Source organism: Erpetoichthys calabaricus, chromosome 2 (genome assembly GCF_900747795.2).
Source record: "Erpetoichthys calabaricus chromosome 2, fErpCal1.3, whole genome shotgun sequence".
NCBI lineage: Eukaryota > Metazoa > Chordata > Cladistia > Polypteriformes > Polypteridae > Erpetoichthys > Erpetoichthys calabaricus.
Window position 1 is genome coordinate 211,440,298 of NC_041395.2, and position 17,010 is coordinate 211,457,307.

At 39.0% G+C, this 17,010-nt stretch overlaps 1 protein-coding gene across 1 annotated transcript in view; it reads right to left on the reverse strand.

The window, feature by feature from the left end:
* Window positions 1-17,010, reverse strand: part of LOC114646769 (threonine--tRNA ligase 1, cytoplasmic-like) — a 64,103-nt gene that overhangs the window by 9,837 nt on the left and 37,256 nt on the right. The window contains exon 6 of the mRNA XM_028795108.2: window positions 12,430-12,531. Coding sequence (XP_028650941.2) covers window positions 12,430-12,531 — 102 coding nt within the window. The remainder of the gene's footprint in view (window positions 1-12,429; window positions 12,532-17,010) is intronic.

Here is a 17,010-nt window from a genome sequence, read left to right on the forward strand (position 1 = left end):
CATACTCAAAACAGTGGGAACTCAGGGAAAAACTCTGTATTCCTTTTTCCAATTTATTCTGCACCACAACATGGTGGTTTACTATTTCACCCCAGGCAGACTACATTAGTTGTTGACTACTGAGACAGTACATGAGGCTCATGTCTGCCCGCAAAAGAACATTTAGACCTGTGACTTTGCTTCTTGGAGAGCACACTCTCAAACAGTCTCCAGTTGAGCTGCACAATTCTCTGGACAACTGCCACTGTCGGTGCTGATACTAAGGGACGATACACCTTCTGTCTCTAAAGGATGTGATGGATTACAAAGCGAGATTGATTAGTTGACTCATTGAGTATTGTCTAAAGGTGTTAAACCTACAAACAACCCCTTATGCGCTAACCTACTGTCTACGCTGTAATTTTTTATGTCGCAACATTGTCCCTATTATAAGTATTATTATTACTGTTCTAATAATTACGTGGCTAAATAAGAGTGTCAGTGTTTTATGTGTCTACTTAGGGCGAGCTGTTTCTTTGGGACAGAATTGCAGGCAAAAGCAAAAATTAACATAAAAATAACTAATGAGTTGGTTCACTTCTTAAATTTACAATTGAGTAAATTACAAAAAATTTCAGAAAACACTCGCTAATTAACAAACAATCTTAAGTACAACACAGTACTTGACATTATGAAGCTTTTGAGAAATATACCCCTGGTTCTGTCAAACCTATTTCTGAACAAATTCCATAATAGGATAAAAGTGACAACAACAAATGCCTGTATTTGTTTTGGCAATATTTTTTTCTAAATAGCAAGTGCAATTTTTGCAATTCTAAATTGAAATTCTCCTGCTTCAAACACAACTCGTTTCCTGGCGTAACAACTTTTATTTTTCTTTTTAAGATGTGTTGATGGTCTGTTGTATCATTACCACTTTCAGCCATTTTCATACTGGTTTTACTCATATTACAGCACCTTCTGGAGTAATTTCCCTACTTGCAGCCACATGTAATTGTAGTACTGACCTTTTAAAACTAGCTCCGTAATGTTTTCAGAATGTTAGTACTGACTTTGTACCAAAGTATCGGTTCTTCTGACAACCATATTTGCAAGAGCCAAATTCTAAACTTTTGTAGTATCAGGTGCACAGGAGGATCCAATAATAGGCACAGTACAGGAAAGAAAAAGATCACTAAGCCATGAGATGGAATTCATGAGATATACGCCTTTTCTATTAGAGATAAAAAGTTCAACTAAGCTATTAGAATTTTAAGTATCAAGTTATTGTCCTTTGTCTATATCTACAGGGCATCCGGAAAGTATTCACAGCGCATCACTTTTTCCACATTTTGTTATGTTACAGCCTTATTTCAAAATGGATTAAATTCATTGTTTTCCTCATAATTCTACACACACCCCATAATGACAACGTGAAAAAAGTTTACTTGAGATTTTTGCAAATTTATTAAAAATAAAAAAATTGAGAAAGCACATGTACAGTAATCCCTCGCTATATCGTGCTTCACCTTTCGCGGCTTTACTCCATCGCGGATTTTATATGTAAGCATATTTAAATATAGAAACACGGATTTTTTGCTGGTTCGTGGATTTCTGCGGACAATGGGTCTTTTAATTTCTGGTACATGCTTCCTCAGTTGGTTTCCCCAGTTGATTTTATACAAGGAACGCTATTGGCAGATGGCTGAGAAGCTACCCAACTTACTTTTCTCTCTCTCTTGCGCTGACTTTCTCTGATCCAGACGTAGGGGGATTGAGCAGGGGTGCTGTTCGCACACCTAGACGATAGGGACGCTCGTCAAAAAATGCTGAAAGATTATCTTCACTTTGCTCCCTTCTGTGCTGCTGCTTCCTTTAAGCGACATGCTGCACGGTGCTTCGCATACTTAAAAGCTCGAAGGGCACATATTGATTTTTGGTTGTTTGTTTTTATCTCTCTCTCTGCTCCTGAAGGAGGGGGTGTGAGCTGCCGCCTTCAACAGCTTTGTGCCGGCGGTGCTTCGCATACTTAAAAGCCAAACAGCCCTATTGATTTGTTTGCTTTTCTCTATCTCTCTGACATGATCTGCTCCTGACGCACACTCCTTTGAAGAGGAAGATATGTTTGCATTCTTTTAATTGTGAGACGGAACTGTCATCTCTGTCTTGTCATGGAGCACAGTTTAAACTTTTGAAAAAGAGACAAATGTTTGTTTGCAGTGTTTGAATAACATTCCTGTCTCTCTACAACCTCCTGTGTTTCTGCGCAAATCTGTGACCCAAGCATGACAATATAAAAATAACCATATAAACATATGGTTTCTACTTCGCGGGTGGCTCTGGAACGCAACCCCCGCGATGGAGGAGGGATTACTGTACATAAGTATTCACAGCCTTTGCCATGAAGCTCAAAATTGAGCTCAGGTGCATCCTGTTTCCCCTGACCATCCTTGAGATGTTTCTGCAGCTTAATTGGAGTCCACCTGTGGTAAATTCAGTTGATTGGACATGATTTGGAAAGGCACATACCTGTCTACATAAGGTCCCACAGTTGACAGTTCACAAACCAAGCATGAATTCAAAGGAATTGTCTGTAGACCTCCAAGACAGGATTGTCTCGAGGCACAAATCTGGGGAAGGTTACAGAAAAATGTCTGCTGCTTTGAAGGTCCCAGTGAGCACAATGGCCTCCATCATCCGTAAGTGGAAGAAGTTCGAAACCACCAGGACTCTTCCTAGAGCTGGCCGGCCATCTAAACTGAGTGATCGGTGGAGAAGGGCCTTAGTCAGGGAGGTGACCAAGAACCCGATTGGTCACTCTGTCAGAGATCCAGAGGTCCTCTGTGGAGAGAGGAGAACCTTCCAGAAGGACAACCATCTCTGCAGCAATCCACCAATCAGGCCTGTATGGTAGAGTGGCCAGACGGACGCCACTCCTTAGTAAAAGGCACATGGCAGCCCGCCTGGAGTTTGCCAAAAGGCACCTGAAGGACTCTCAGACCATGAGAAAGAAAATTATCTGGTCTGATGAGACAAAGATTGAACTCTTTGGTGTGAATGCCAAGCGTCACGTTTGGAGGAAACCAGGCACCGCTCATCACCAGGCCAATACCACATCCCTACAGTGAAGCATGGTGGTGGCAGCATCATGCTGTGGGGATGTTTTTCAGAGGCAGGGACTGGGAGACTAGTCAGGATAAAGGGAAAGATGACTGCAGCAATATACAGAGACATCCTGGATGAAAACCTGCTCCAGAGCGCTCTTGACCTCAGACTGGAGCGACGGTTATCTTTCACCAGGACAACGACCCTAAGCATACAGCCAAGATATTAAAGGAGTGGCTTCAGGACAACTCTGTGAATGTCCTTGAGTGGCCCAGCCAGAGCCCAGACTTGAATCCGATTGAACATCTCTGGAGAGATCTTAAAATGGCTGTGCACCGACGCTTCCCATCCAACCTGATGGAGCTTGAGAAGTGCTGCAAAGAGGAATGGGCGAAACTGGCCAAGGATAGGTGTGCCAAGCTTGTGTCATCATATTCAAAAAGACTTGAGGCTGTAATTGCTGCCAAAGGTGCATCGACCAAGTACAGTAATCCCTCCTCCATTGCGGGGGTTGCGTTCCAGAGCCACCCGCGAAATAAGAAAATCCGCGAAGTAGAAACCATATGTTTATATGGTTATTTTTATATTCTCATGCTTAGGTCACAGATTTGCGCAGAAACACATGAGGTTGTAGAGAGACAGGAACGTTATTCAAACACTGCAAACAAACATTTGTCTCTTTCAAAAGTTTAAATTGTGCTCAATGACAAGACAGAGATGACAGTTCTGTCTCACAATTAAAAGAATGCAAACATATCTTCCTCTTCAAAGGAGCAAAAAAATCAATAGGGCCGTTTGGCTTGTAAGTATGCGAAGCACCGCGGCACAAAGCTGTTGAAGGCGGCAGCTCACACCCCCTCTGTCAGGAGCAGAGAGAGAGTGAGAGAGAGAGAGACAGATAAAAAAAATCAATACGTGCCCTTTGAGCTTTTAAGTATGCGAAGCACCGTGCAGCATAGTTAAAAGCTGCACACAGAAGGTAGCAACGTGAAGATAATCTTTCAGCATTTTCAGACGAGCGTCCGTATCGTCTAGGTGTGCGAACAGCCCCCCTGCTCACACCCCCTACGTCAGGATCACAGATAGTCAGCGCAAGAGAGAGAGAAAGAAAAGTAAGCTGGGTAGCTTCTCAGCCATCTGCCAATAGCGTCCCTTGTATGAAATCAACTGGGCAAACCAACTGAGGAAGCATGTACCAGAAATTAAAAGACCCATTGTCCTCAGAAACCCGCGAAGCAGCGAAAAATCCGCGATATATATTTAAATATGCTTACATATAAAATCCGCGATGGAGTGAAGCCGCGAAAGGCGAAGCGCGATATAGCGAGGGATTACTGTATTGAGCAAAGACTGTGAATACTTATGTACATGTTATTTCTCAGTTTTTTTTATTTTTAATAAAGTTGCAAAAAGCTCAAGTAAACTTTTTTCACGTTGTCATTATGGGGTGTTGTGTGTAGAATTCTGAGCAAAAAAATGAATGCGCTGTAAATACTTTCTGGATGCACTGTATGTCTCTCTCTCTCCATCCTTGCATATATTCATCTTCTATTATCCTTATGCTACAAATAAATTCTATTTTTTGGTTTATTGCAGCAGACATATTTGAGTAATTTGTTGAAAAACAATCGCCACATCCGGACCACAACACAGAAACTGAAAAGTGATTTAATCTAGAAAATGATTACAGGAGAAAGGCAATAACAAAACATTGGGTCCCGATGACATGTACAGTGCCTTGTGTTCGTTTCTTCTCATTTACTTTTTAAATACAGTGGAACCTCGGTTCACGTATAAATCGGTTTCCGACCAAAAAATTCGCCAAACTTTTGCCTCGGTTCACGACCACACATTTGGTATGTGACAAAGCCAGTTTCCCTTTCGGTTTGTACATGTTCAGTCTCTCCCTGTGCATTTCCTGTGCAGCGAGGGAGAGAGAGAGCACGACACGCAGACACACACACACACACACACACACACACACACACACACACCACAACACACACACACACCCACGCAGCGCGAGAGAGAGGGGGGCTGGATGCATAAGGTAGGAAGGCAGTTAAAGAATGCACTGGGCTTGATTTTGTTTTCACTTCTATTTACAGCGATTGGTTCGTAGCGTGCATTGTTGCACTGTTACTTTTCTTGGTGGTTTATTAAATTACGGATTTTTTCAAATGTTCATTTTTTTCCCTGTGCTTAAAACTCATTAAAACAAAAGTGTTTTTAGCTAGCGGTTAGAAGCGCTATAGCGCGAACTATTGCAGTGTTAGTTTTCTCTGTTGTTCAAGGTTTTCTCAGTGTTAGTAAACTAAATGTAAAAACATTGAATATTATGCTGTGCATTCTATGGTTTAATTAACTATGTGCTTAAAAACTTAAAAAAAAATAAAAAATACATATTTACATACAGTTCGTATGGTCTGGAACGGATTAATTGTATTTACATTCAATCCTATGGGGGAAATTGCTTCGGTTCACGACCAAATCGGTTTAAGACCAGAGTTCTGGAACGAATTATGGTCGTGAACCGAGGTTCCACTGTACCATTTATCGGATGTTTCCTGTTGCCAGTGTCATTATCCAAACCATTACCCAACCTTGGAGATTGATCTGTGATGACTGACTGACTGAAGCTTGGCAGTACACGTTCCAACTGTGGAAAAGATCATCATGCCCCCACACTAAATCCATGTTTTATGTTCCATTTGTAATAAACAAATTTTAAAAGTTTTTGTACAACGTACTTGTTATTGCAATAGGTTTTTTAACAATTTTATAAGGAACGTGATATTTATTAGAGAATTTTATTCTCATAATTACTCGCTTAAACTGACAAAAACTATGAAAAGAAATTCAATCATTCTGGTCATTTAATATATTTACTTGTTCTATAGATTAATTTTCTGTTGTAATATTCACCTAGAAAATATACATTTAATGGCAGTCTTATTCTTATTTCTAGTGCCATTTTACAAGTAGACAACAGTTCTAAAGTGATAGTAAGATAAGAGTACTTTTTTTTACTATTTAACAGTAAACAGTATAGTTATGCTTTTATTAATGTCAATCAAGTTATTTTGTCATTGTTGAGAAAAAGGGAGACTGCAGATGAAAAAATAATTCTGAAAGTGTGAAAATTGGTATTTTGTCAGAGGTGAAAGACAATCCAGTATCTCATTTGTCTTCAACCTGTTTTGGCAGTAAAAAAAAAAAAAAAAAACCAGTATAATGTAGGTTCACCCTATCTAGATGATGCATCTGGAACGGTATTTAAGAGTAACTGGCAAAGGCCAACATGAGAAAGTTCAGCAACTCAAAGCAGTTCTTGTAAAACAACAAACACCATTTCACAAATATAACAAATCAATTGAAGACTCAATAAGAATAAGTTTAGTCATCACTGAAATGGTGGTGAAATTGTTGCTGTTCACTGATGGTGAATTTATAAAGGACTTCTTATAGAAGCAACTAAGAGGCCTAGATGTGTCTGCAAACACACCTGCAACCAGGATTACTAAATTAACAAATAATTTAAATAAACTACTGACAGGGCTTACAATTTGCAAGTGAAAATTCCAATGAAAGAACATGGAAAAGATATTGGTACACCAGTGAAGTGACTTGTGATGTCTGAATAACCAGTATACCTTCAGACTAAAAGCTACAAGCCTTTGACGATATTGATCTTCTGTACACATATGCAGTGAAATACCTGACTGATTTACTTCTTGTCTTGCAATAGATTAGAACATGTAGAGAAAGTCTGCATGAGGAAGAGGCAACAGTTATTCCATCTGGCAATAGCTCACAGGAACCATAAATATAAAGCATACTTTCAATGTCCAAATACATCAAATGAGACAGAGTTTCTTCCTTTCAAGAAGCTGACAACAGAAAAAAAAAAAATCAGCTAACTCAACTATAATGCCAACAAATGAAGCAGCTATGAGTAATGATGCTATTTTCAAGCTACATGAGTTCATGGGAGATGGACTATAATATTTTTCATATGGCTAGAATAAGACAAGGAAATAAGTGTGAAGTTCAGCAAATACTGTACATTAGCTGGGATAGAACTGGCATGCCCTATACTGTCTGTGTAGTAATTCGATCATGCAGAGATTCAGCTAGTAAAAGACAACGCATTACAACCTCCAGGTAGCATTTTTCTTGGGATTGACTAAAGAAAAATTAACTGAACGAAACTGTTACTGTTTTGTCAGGCTGTAATCTGTACAGGCCTAGGTTGGCAGTGTTTTTTTTTCTTTTAACACTTTCACTACAGTTGTTTTTTTAGCTATGATCCAGTTTCAAAATATCCTGAATTGCTCCATTTGCTTTGTGGAATTAGTACCACATTTTGATTGTTTCACATTATTTCTTTTCTGTACTTTTCATGAATGCCGTTTTGACGATAGTAACCGCACCATTTTTTTTTTGTAACATTTCAGTAGCACTGAAAATATTAATCTGAGAAAAACTTCTATAAACTGAGACATAGAATGCCAGCTGTCTCGTTTCTTCAGCAGCTATAACATTTTACTGATTTCCAAATTCTGTCTTAATTCATGAATCCAATTTGTTAAAGCCTCTTGTACTCTGGTATGGCATATCTGTTTAATAAGTGATACATTTACATTACAATACATTAAAAAACTGCACTTTGACTGTGCTTCTAAATTTTTTACCTTAAAAATAAAATGTTGCAGTTGATGTGAATGAAGGTGTAAAAAACTACTACTTACTCTTTAACTGACTGATGCATTAATGGATTTACAACCTCCCCAACATACAGTTGTTGAATGACAACAATGGGACGTGATGTTTTTTGAGTAACGGAAATACGCATGAAACACTTAAGAATGCAGTAGAATATGCTAATGCTACTGGTGATAAGCAATGCACTTGAAAGTGTGTTTTGCTATTATTGAAAGATAAACTAAAGAATCTGGGTGTGTCAGGAACATATGCTGCACCATCAGTACACAAATGAAGGAAACAATGATCGTTATATTGTTAATTTTATATATTTAAGTGGTCTGAACTACAGGCAGTTTAGTACTTTCCCACACATACTGAAAATATGGAGTTGCTGCAACATACTAACATTAATTGGCACAAGTAGGAAATATACCTGTGCTTTCAGCTTTAAAAGAAAGGAGATAGCATTGTTTAGGTCAGTGAAACTCAATGATGTTCCTCATATGCTAATAAGACTTTTGGGTATCATATGGCTTTTATGACAGATATCGGGGAATGCCAAAATGCCCTAAAATTAAACCATGAAAACAAAGTAATTACACGGATATACAGAAGCGTGATGTCATTCGAATTTATTTTTTCTTTGTGGGTAAGGTAACCTACAGATGGCAATTTGGCTCATTTCTCAGCCTTACAGTGACGAGGAATGACTCGCCAACAATGCTAAAAGATATGAAGATGTCATTTAAAACCAACATGAAGAGTATGACACACATTTTAAAAGACATTAACAGACATTTTAAAGAGTTTAAGGCATGTGAACCACAAATCTGTGGAGGTTAATGTTATGTTTTCCACATGGAGATATTGAGGCTTCAGTATGACACTATTTTGAAATTGGATGCTGGATTCCTGTTTGTGTTATGGAGTTTCTTTCCACGATTAGTCTGTGTGTTCTAAGCAGACTATTTCATCAATGTGATTACCAAATTTAGACTGGGTTATTATACATCCACACACCCTCCAACAACTGCACCAGGGAGAAGAGCTGATCTACTGTTCCATGGCTGGGACAGAATCCACATTATTCCTCCTGTATTTTTGGCTCAACCATCGGACAGTGTCTTTCATCCAGCATACTTGGATATGCCTTACCTGGGAGAATGAGGATTGTGATCCCTTTGTAGTTGGAACACACCCTCTGCTCACCTTTCTTTAAAATATGTTGATCACCACACAAGTCTGCCATTTCGAGGGTGCTTTACCCACCTTATATTCAACACTGAATGGACATTTTAGCCACGCTGTCCCAACAACGTCCAGCACATTCAACATTTCCATTCTGATTTCATCCACAACAGTAGCCTTACCACAATGGAGTTAACAGACCACCATAGTAACTTCTGCTACAGTGATTGGCCACCCTTGCTCCACCAGACATGTTCAACACTGCCCCCTGGTAGAACAGCATGTCCACCACATTGAGGAGTACCTCAAAGTGTTTCTTTGACCACTCAGTTATCTCAGAGACAACACAACTGCTTCTCCCTGGTGCAGCTGCTACAAAGTGTTTTGTAGATTTCGAAAAAAGCACATGACCATGTCACTCATCACATGTTGTGGGAAGTGTTAAAGGAATATGGAGTAACAGGGCTGGCTCTTGTGTGCTACTCTTTCCCTTTATGAGTGCAGTGTGACCTGTGCCCAAATCTTGGCACTAAATCAAATTTGTTTACTGGGTATTAGATTCCATTAAGGATGCATCATGTCACCATTCCGGTTTGTGGTGTTCAAGGACAGAATAACAAGGTGCAGCCAAGGATATGAGGGTGACCTGCTTTCTGCAGAACTTGTTGTCCTCTTTGCCTCATCTGAGGGTGACTTTTGACAAACATTCGAGCGATTCGCTGCCAAGGGTGAAGCGGCTGCAATGAGGATAAGCACCTCCCAGTCTGAGAAAATGGTTCTCCCTTGAAAAACAGTGGATAGTTTTTTCCAGGTAAGATGGGGGAACAACAGCTCTTAGGGGAGAAATTAAAGTGTCTCAGGATTGTTCACGAGTGATTGAAAAAGGGAATGCAAGATTGAAGCGACAGCAGCTGCACCGATCTGTAGTGGTGAAATGGGAGCAGAGTCTAAAGACAAAACTCTCCGTTATTGGTCGATCTACATCCCTGACATTACCGATGGTCTTGAGCTGCGGGAAAAGGCCAAAAGAATGATACCACAAATACAAGCAGCAGAAATGAGGTTTCCTCGCAGTGTGGCTGGGATGATATTACACAGAAACTCAACAATTCGGGAGACCTCAGAGTTGACCTGCTACTGCTTCAGATCAGGAAGAACCAGTTGAGGTGGTCTGGGCATGTTTTAAGGATGGCCCCCGGGCTGCTATGGGGATGTTACACTAGGCAGAGACCATACAGCAGTCCCAGGAAACACTGGAGGGTTAATATTTCTTGGGTGGCTTAGGAACACCTGGGAATTCCCCAGTAAGAGCTGGAATCTGTATTTGGGGACTGGGAAGTCTGTGCTTGGGTGCTTTGCCTGCTACTACTGCAATCCTAACGATGAAAAGTGGTTTCAGAAAATGAGGAGAGGCGATTACCAGATCCATCCATCCATTATCCAACCTGCTATATCCTAACTACAGGGTCATGGGGGGTCTGGAGATTACTAGATCACACTTGGTAATCAAAGTGAGTGCCCTAAAGCTCTTGTCACAAAAACATTTCCTATCAGTGATGGGAAGATAAGAAACCTTGAAACTCAGGGTGACCAAAACTTAAGAGTGTATCACTAAAGTGCGCTCATAAGAAATATTATTGTTATTACTTTAAAATTAACAGTTGCCTTTATAGTGGTATTTATACAACACCAGACAAGGAGTGTCATTCGAATTCTGTCCTCAGCATTGCAAATACATTACATCCTTATAAACTGAGACTTTAAAGGCACTGCCTTTTCACAATGTGATAAAATCATATTCTAGCCACCTTCAATGAAATTCAGAAAGCATTCCTAGTATGTTTATTGTTTGTAAGTTTGACAGTACTACTATTACTAATATTTGAACACTACTGTATATAAATGTGTCTTTTCACATGTTTTGTGATAAATTAGCAAAGATAAATGTGACTTATGTCAGATGTCTCTAAAGGATATAACTGATTAAAGAAGCAGATATGGGATTATTTCTTTTGATTTACATATTTAATTTATGTGTAGTGCTTAAACTTTATTTGTAATATTACTTCAAGCTCATTTTATATTATGTATATTTTTACAGTTTCAAAGTACAGGCAAATCAATACAGAGCAAGATATTCAAGTAATAATTTGTTCATTTTGCTTCAGAACCTGACTCTTAATTTGTCACCTATTTAAATGTCCTTTGAGCATAGCAAGGACAGAATAGGGAATTTAATATTTCGGTCAACCAACTACTGTCGTCTGACTGTTAAGAAAATTAAACTTTTTATGCATACAAATTTTTCAATACTTGGAATTTAGAAAAAAATACTACTGCCAACTACAATTTTTATTTTAATCACTAGGTTTTTTTCAGTTTAAAGTTTACCCTTAAAATGTAGCACATGCACGGAAAAGACAGCTCTGCAAGTATATATTACATTACAAAAGTAAAAAAAAAAAAATAAGCAGTTGAAAAAGGAAAAAATAACGTTATAATGTGACAGCTTCTAATTGCAGTTCCACCATCCTACGCATAAACTTAGAAAAGTTGTGAAGAAATGTATTAAACAATTGTTCAGAACCAGGGTGCTGAACATAAAGAAATTCTTGCATATAAACTGCAGATAAATTAAGTAGAAACTGTTGATTAAATTTAGTTTGATTCGTACCACCTACCAATTTGCAAGCAAGCAGCCACTTGAATACTTAGCACTGTTTTTATTTTGTAAGAGACACAAATAGACTTCAGCTCTCTTCACTGGAGATTTATGTATCTTATTAACAGGGTCTAGCTCTGCACTTTATTTATGGATAAAGTCAGATTCTATAGCTTGAAAAACACCACTGTGCAGATTAAAATGGTAGATTAATGTTGAATATAATTTTCTTCTAATTAGATGATCCAGGTTCAGTTCATAATCATCATAGTTCATACTTTCATTATTCAAAGACTATTCCATAGTCTAAGTTGGACTACTCCCAAGTTATCTTCTATTTTCATTAAAATATGTACAGCTATTTTTGCAGGATGCTACTCATACATACATACAAACTACTGCCAACTTTCTTCTACTTGTAGAGATTGTATGCATTCTGAAACTTTGCACAGTTTCTCTGAACATTATTAGGAGATGATAGGACACAACTATGGCTCAGTAAATGTATAATTCAGCCTAAAAAAAGTTAAAAAGTGTTGAACTGTATTAAAAGTCAGATAGGCCCATTTTCAAATACTGAACAGATGCAAATGCAACCATTGCTTCTCTTCAGTAATCTGCCTCTGTACTCTCAATAAAGTCACCAGAACCTTTCTGTGGATTCCTTAAAACCCTGTTTAGTTAATTTAATCTAAACAACATCTATCTAAACATTGTGCAATTCTGCCCTATTTACACTGACATGCACTTTTCCATTAATTTAATTGAAAGTAACACAATCTGCTTACCATTTTCCAGCATAGTTCTCAGCTAAGACAGCAATCATCCTTTCTACGGAGCCCAAGATCGCACGATGAATCATCACTGGTCTCTGCAATTCACCACCTTTGCTTTGAAACACAAAAAATTACACATTAATATTTTAAAATAATTTACTCTATTGTTAACTTTAAATATACTAGTGGTGTAGAAGATAATGATGTCAATAACACTGATCAGTGCAGATGAACATTAATGCCACCACTGCTACTCCCCACTACAGGATCCTTTAACATCCTTTGTGGATTACAATGGCATCATATAACCATGAGTGCCTTATTTTTCCTCCACTTTTAAACAGTGTGCATATACATATACACATACAGTACCCTTCATTATGTTTAGGACAAAGACATTTTTCCTTGATTTACCTCTCTGCTCCAGTGATTAAACTTATAAATCACACAATTCAGACGTGATTAAAGAGAAACATTGCTGACTTTAATTTAAGGGTATTTGCATATATTTTTATCACACCATATACAGTCATATGAAAAGTTTGGGAACCCATCTCAGCCTGCATAATAAATTTACTCTGCTCTCAACAAAAAGATAACAGTGGTATGTCTTTCATTTCCTAGGAATATCTGAGTACTGGGGTGTTTTCCGAACAAAGATTTTTAGTGAAGCAGTATTTAGTTGTATGAAATTAAATCAAATGTGAAAAACTGGCTGTGCAAAAATTTGGGTCCCCTTGTAATTTTGCTGATTTGAATGCATGTCACTGCTCAATACTGATTACTTGCAACACCAAATTGGTTGGATTAGCTCATTAAGCCTTGAACTTCTAAGACAGGTGTGTCCAATCATGTGTCCAATCATGAGAAAAGATATTTAAGGTGGTCAATTACAAGTTGTGCTTCCCTTTGACTCTCTTCTGAAGAGTGACAGCATGGGATCCTCAAATCAACTCTCAAAAGATCGGAAAACAAATGTTATTCGTATTTTCCCAGAATAATCTCACCATTAACAGCTGCAAAACGCGCAGCCTACTTTAACATTAAAAAGCTGCTACAGAAAGCCGATATCAAATACAGCCTCTTGTATCCCGCCAAACTGAAAGTAGAAGTTCAAGACCAATATTATTTATTTCCAAGCAAGGACGAAGCTGAAAAGGAACTAAAGAAGCGGTTTCCGACACTTTTTTGAAAGTTAATAAGGAGCCGTATTCTGTCAAGACATGGGAAGGACCTATCATCTGCTTTTGGATCCACTTTTAAAGAGACTGGTATTATAATTATACATCCTTTTCTTTACTTGGACATTATATGTTTATGTCTTAATTACAGTTATAGACGTGGTATTATAATTATACATCCTTTTCTTTACTTGGACATTATATGTTTATGTCTTAATTACAGTTATAGACGTGAGTGTGTGGAAGTAATTAAAGTAGGGTTGTTGTTTTTTTTTTTTTTACTACCTTAAAGTAGACTGTTTAACATCATACCCTTGGTTTATTGCTATTTCTACTATTACACATTATACGATCACATTAGGATTTACTATATTTATCCTAGACTACTTTTTAAAATCATTCCCAGGGTTCTTTCTTTTATTATCTTAATACTAGCCAACCCGCGGCGTACCATATGCCGCATAATCAGGCCGCTTTTTTAATGATTTTTAAGCACAGGGAAAAATTAACGTTTGAAAAATCGGTAATGTAATAAATCGCCAAGAAAAGTAACATTTCATGTGCCCACCCCCCCAACTCGTCACCTGAGTTGTTTTGCTCTTTGCACAGTCCACATGCACTTGTGAGTCACATAGACTTTTCATTGTTGTTTGCGGTTTTGGCTGCTTTTCTATATATAATCCACCAAGTCACCCGACCATGGTAGTACCGGGGGGTGGGTGTACAAAGGGCAGGGACGTAATCAGTGCGAGCGTATGACCCGCTAGCCATGTTTTTGCAAGTTTGGCCCTGTGCCTTATTAATTGTCATCGCAAAGGCAAATCTAACAGGAAATTGTTTTCGTCTTAAAGTAAAAGGCAAATTATCCGCAACAAACAAACTGTTTTACATGCTACATACCAACTCGCATAATCACACCACTTTTTTAATGTTTTTTAAGCAGAGGGAAAAAAATGAACATTTGCAAAATCTGTAACGCTGCTTTCAGTAAGTACAAAGCACACGCGTTTAATTTGTTGGCCACTTTTTGCCAGCCGTCCTTTCTGTTTTGGACCGCTTTTACAGTGTTACTGCTTGTGTATATTAAATCTTGAAATCCTTCGAGTAACTAATTAACTAACTAACAAGCTTGTGCGAAAAAAAATGCACCAGTTATTTCATCATTTTGTTGCAGCCTATCAAAGACTTGCTGATCATGTTTTCTAGACTCAATATATATTGGCTTTTCACTCAGTGCGAGGGCGCACATTCATCTCGGATTATTACATCTTGCTAGACTAATCTGCTACACGGCTGCGTTTGAAAAACCGATTTATCCCGGATGAGTTTCACTGGCATTAATGATTAGGAATCTGGTTGGAACAAAACCCTGCAGCCACAGGGGTTCACCAGGACCGAGTTTGGGAAACACTGCTGAACATAGACGAAACCGACTCAGGTGAGGAGTGGGGGCGGGCAAAGTAGTTGCAGCTATTGATTATTCAGTGTTGTTTGCCTGGGTGTCTGACCTGCGTTGACTGACATGGCTATTTTCTGCGTATCCCATGGTTGTCTTCCGGCAGTGTGAATGCCTCGAGAGACAGGGCGTCCTTGTGTGTTGAGTTGTTGCAGTTTGTGACCACCTCGCCAACGTTATCCCAATGTTGGCAAACAAAGCCAACAGCCATGTTGCGAAGTTTGAGAGCAACAGTTTCGTCAATGAAATTTTTCCAAAAAAACCCGACTGATAGAAACAAACAAACAGTTACCTGATGCAGGAATATCTATAACATTGAAAGAAGTGTTGTTTCCATGAAATACATTTGAAGCCGTAGCCATGGAGGGCAAAAGAACAGTCAATGTGGCTCAGAGCTGAATTTGGACAGCAGCACAGACCAAAGCGTGTATGTGTTTGATGAGCTGTTCGAGTTGGCGGAGGGGTAGAGTTTCTGGGCGGGTATTCGTTGTTCATTTCCCATGGTTTTCGATGATGGACGTGGTCGGGTGTCATAACTGAAACGAATAATGAAAAGTCAACGTGGCTCAGAGGTGCATGTGGACTCCTAGCACAGACGAAAGGGACTAACTGGGTGGTCTGTGAGTTTTTGCGTCCGGGCACATGAGCAGGCAGTGTGAATGCCTAGAGAGCGAGGGTAGACGCGGGCCTGGGAAAACGGAGTGTTGGTGGGCGGGGAAACGTCTTCCGTGTTCCTGCAGCACCATCTAAGAAGATGCATGTTTGTCGCGGGTGCGAATTGCTGTATGTAGAGTGTAAAACAGTTTGCTATGGTGCACGCGGTCGTGCGTCATAACTGAAAAGTCAACGTGGCTCAGAGGTGCATGTGTACTGTAGGACAGACAAACATAAATGACGGCGTTTTTTCCGAGTCGCGTCTGAGTTGGTGGGCGTGGCTCTGCGAGTTGTCGTCGTATCCAATGGTCTTGTCGGCGGCTTAGTGAATCCACGCCCCTTCCGGCATGCTTTCCATGGGTGGCTACTTGTCTTCCGGCTTAGTGAATTATATATATTGATCTTAAAATTGCTGAAAATTATTTTAGGCTTAAAGACTGTTAATGATTATATTTTCGGCAGATAGTATTTAGAACTCAGCTGCAATAAATATCTCTCTGTTTTGATTCTCTAACGCCGCTGCGGGGTGGGGTTTGTTTTGTTTTGGACGTGCTCTGTCTCTTTGTATGTCAGAGGACCGGGACATCGCGAAGAGGGATCAAGCCTCAAGTGGGGAGGCAAAATGGGGGGGTGGGGGGATAAAGGGGGGAGAGAAGGAGAGCAGGCTATATCTAATCTATTCTTCTAATCCTTATAACTATAAATATCAAAGCAACAATAGGCTAAAATGCAATAACTCATGGGGAATTTTAAAATTAAGATTAAAACTGCCTCACTACCAGTTAAGACTATAAAATGACATTAAAAACTCTGAATCAATGTCTCCATGATGGGACAGTTAACTTTGTGAGCTGGAATGTTAAAGGCCTGAATCACGAATTAAAAAGAAAAAGTATGCTCTCACCTAACAGGCTAAACGCTAAAATAGTATTTTTACAGGAGACTCACTTACTAAGCAAGGATCAGTTCAGATTACAAAAAGACTGGACTGGCCAAATGTTCCATTCTAGCTTTATAAAGAAAACTAGAGGGGTAGGAATTCTCATACACAGAACAGTTCCATTTGTAGCATCAGATGTAGTTTCGGACTCTGAAGGGAGATATGTGATGGTCATGGGCAACTTATTTAACAGTAAAATAATTTTGATAAATGTTTATGCACCCAATGTCGATGATAAGGAATTCATGCAAAATCTATTTGCATCCATTCCCAATGTGAACACTCATAAAATTATAATGGCTGGGGACTTTGTGTTTTAAATCCACTCTTAGATAGGACTCCTGTGACAGGGGGGACAACAT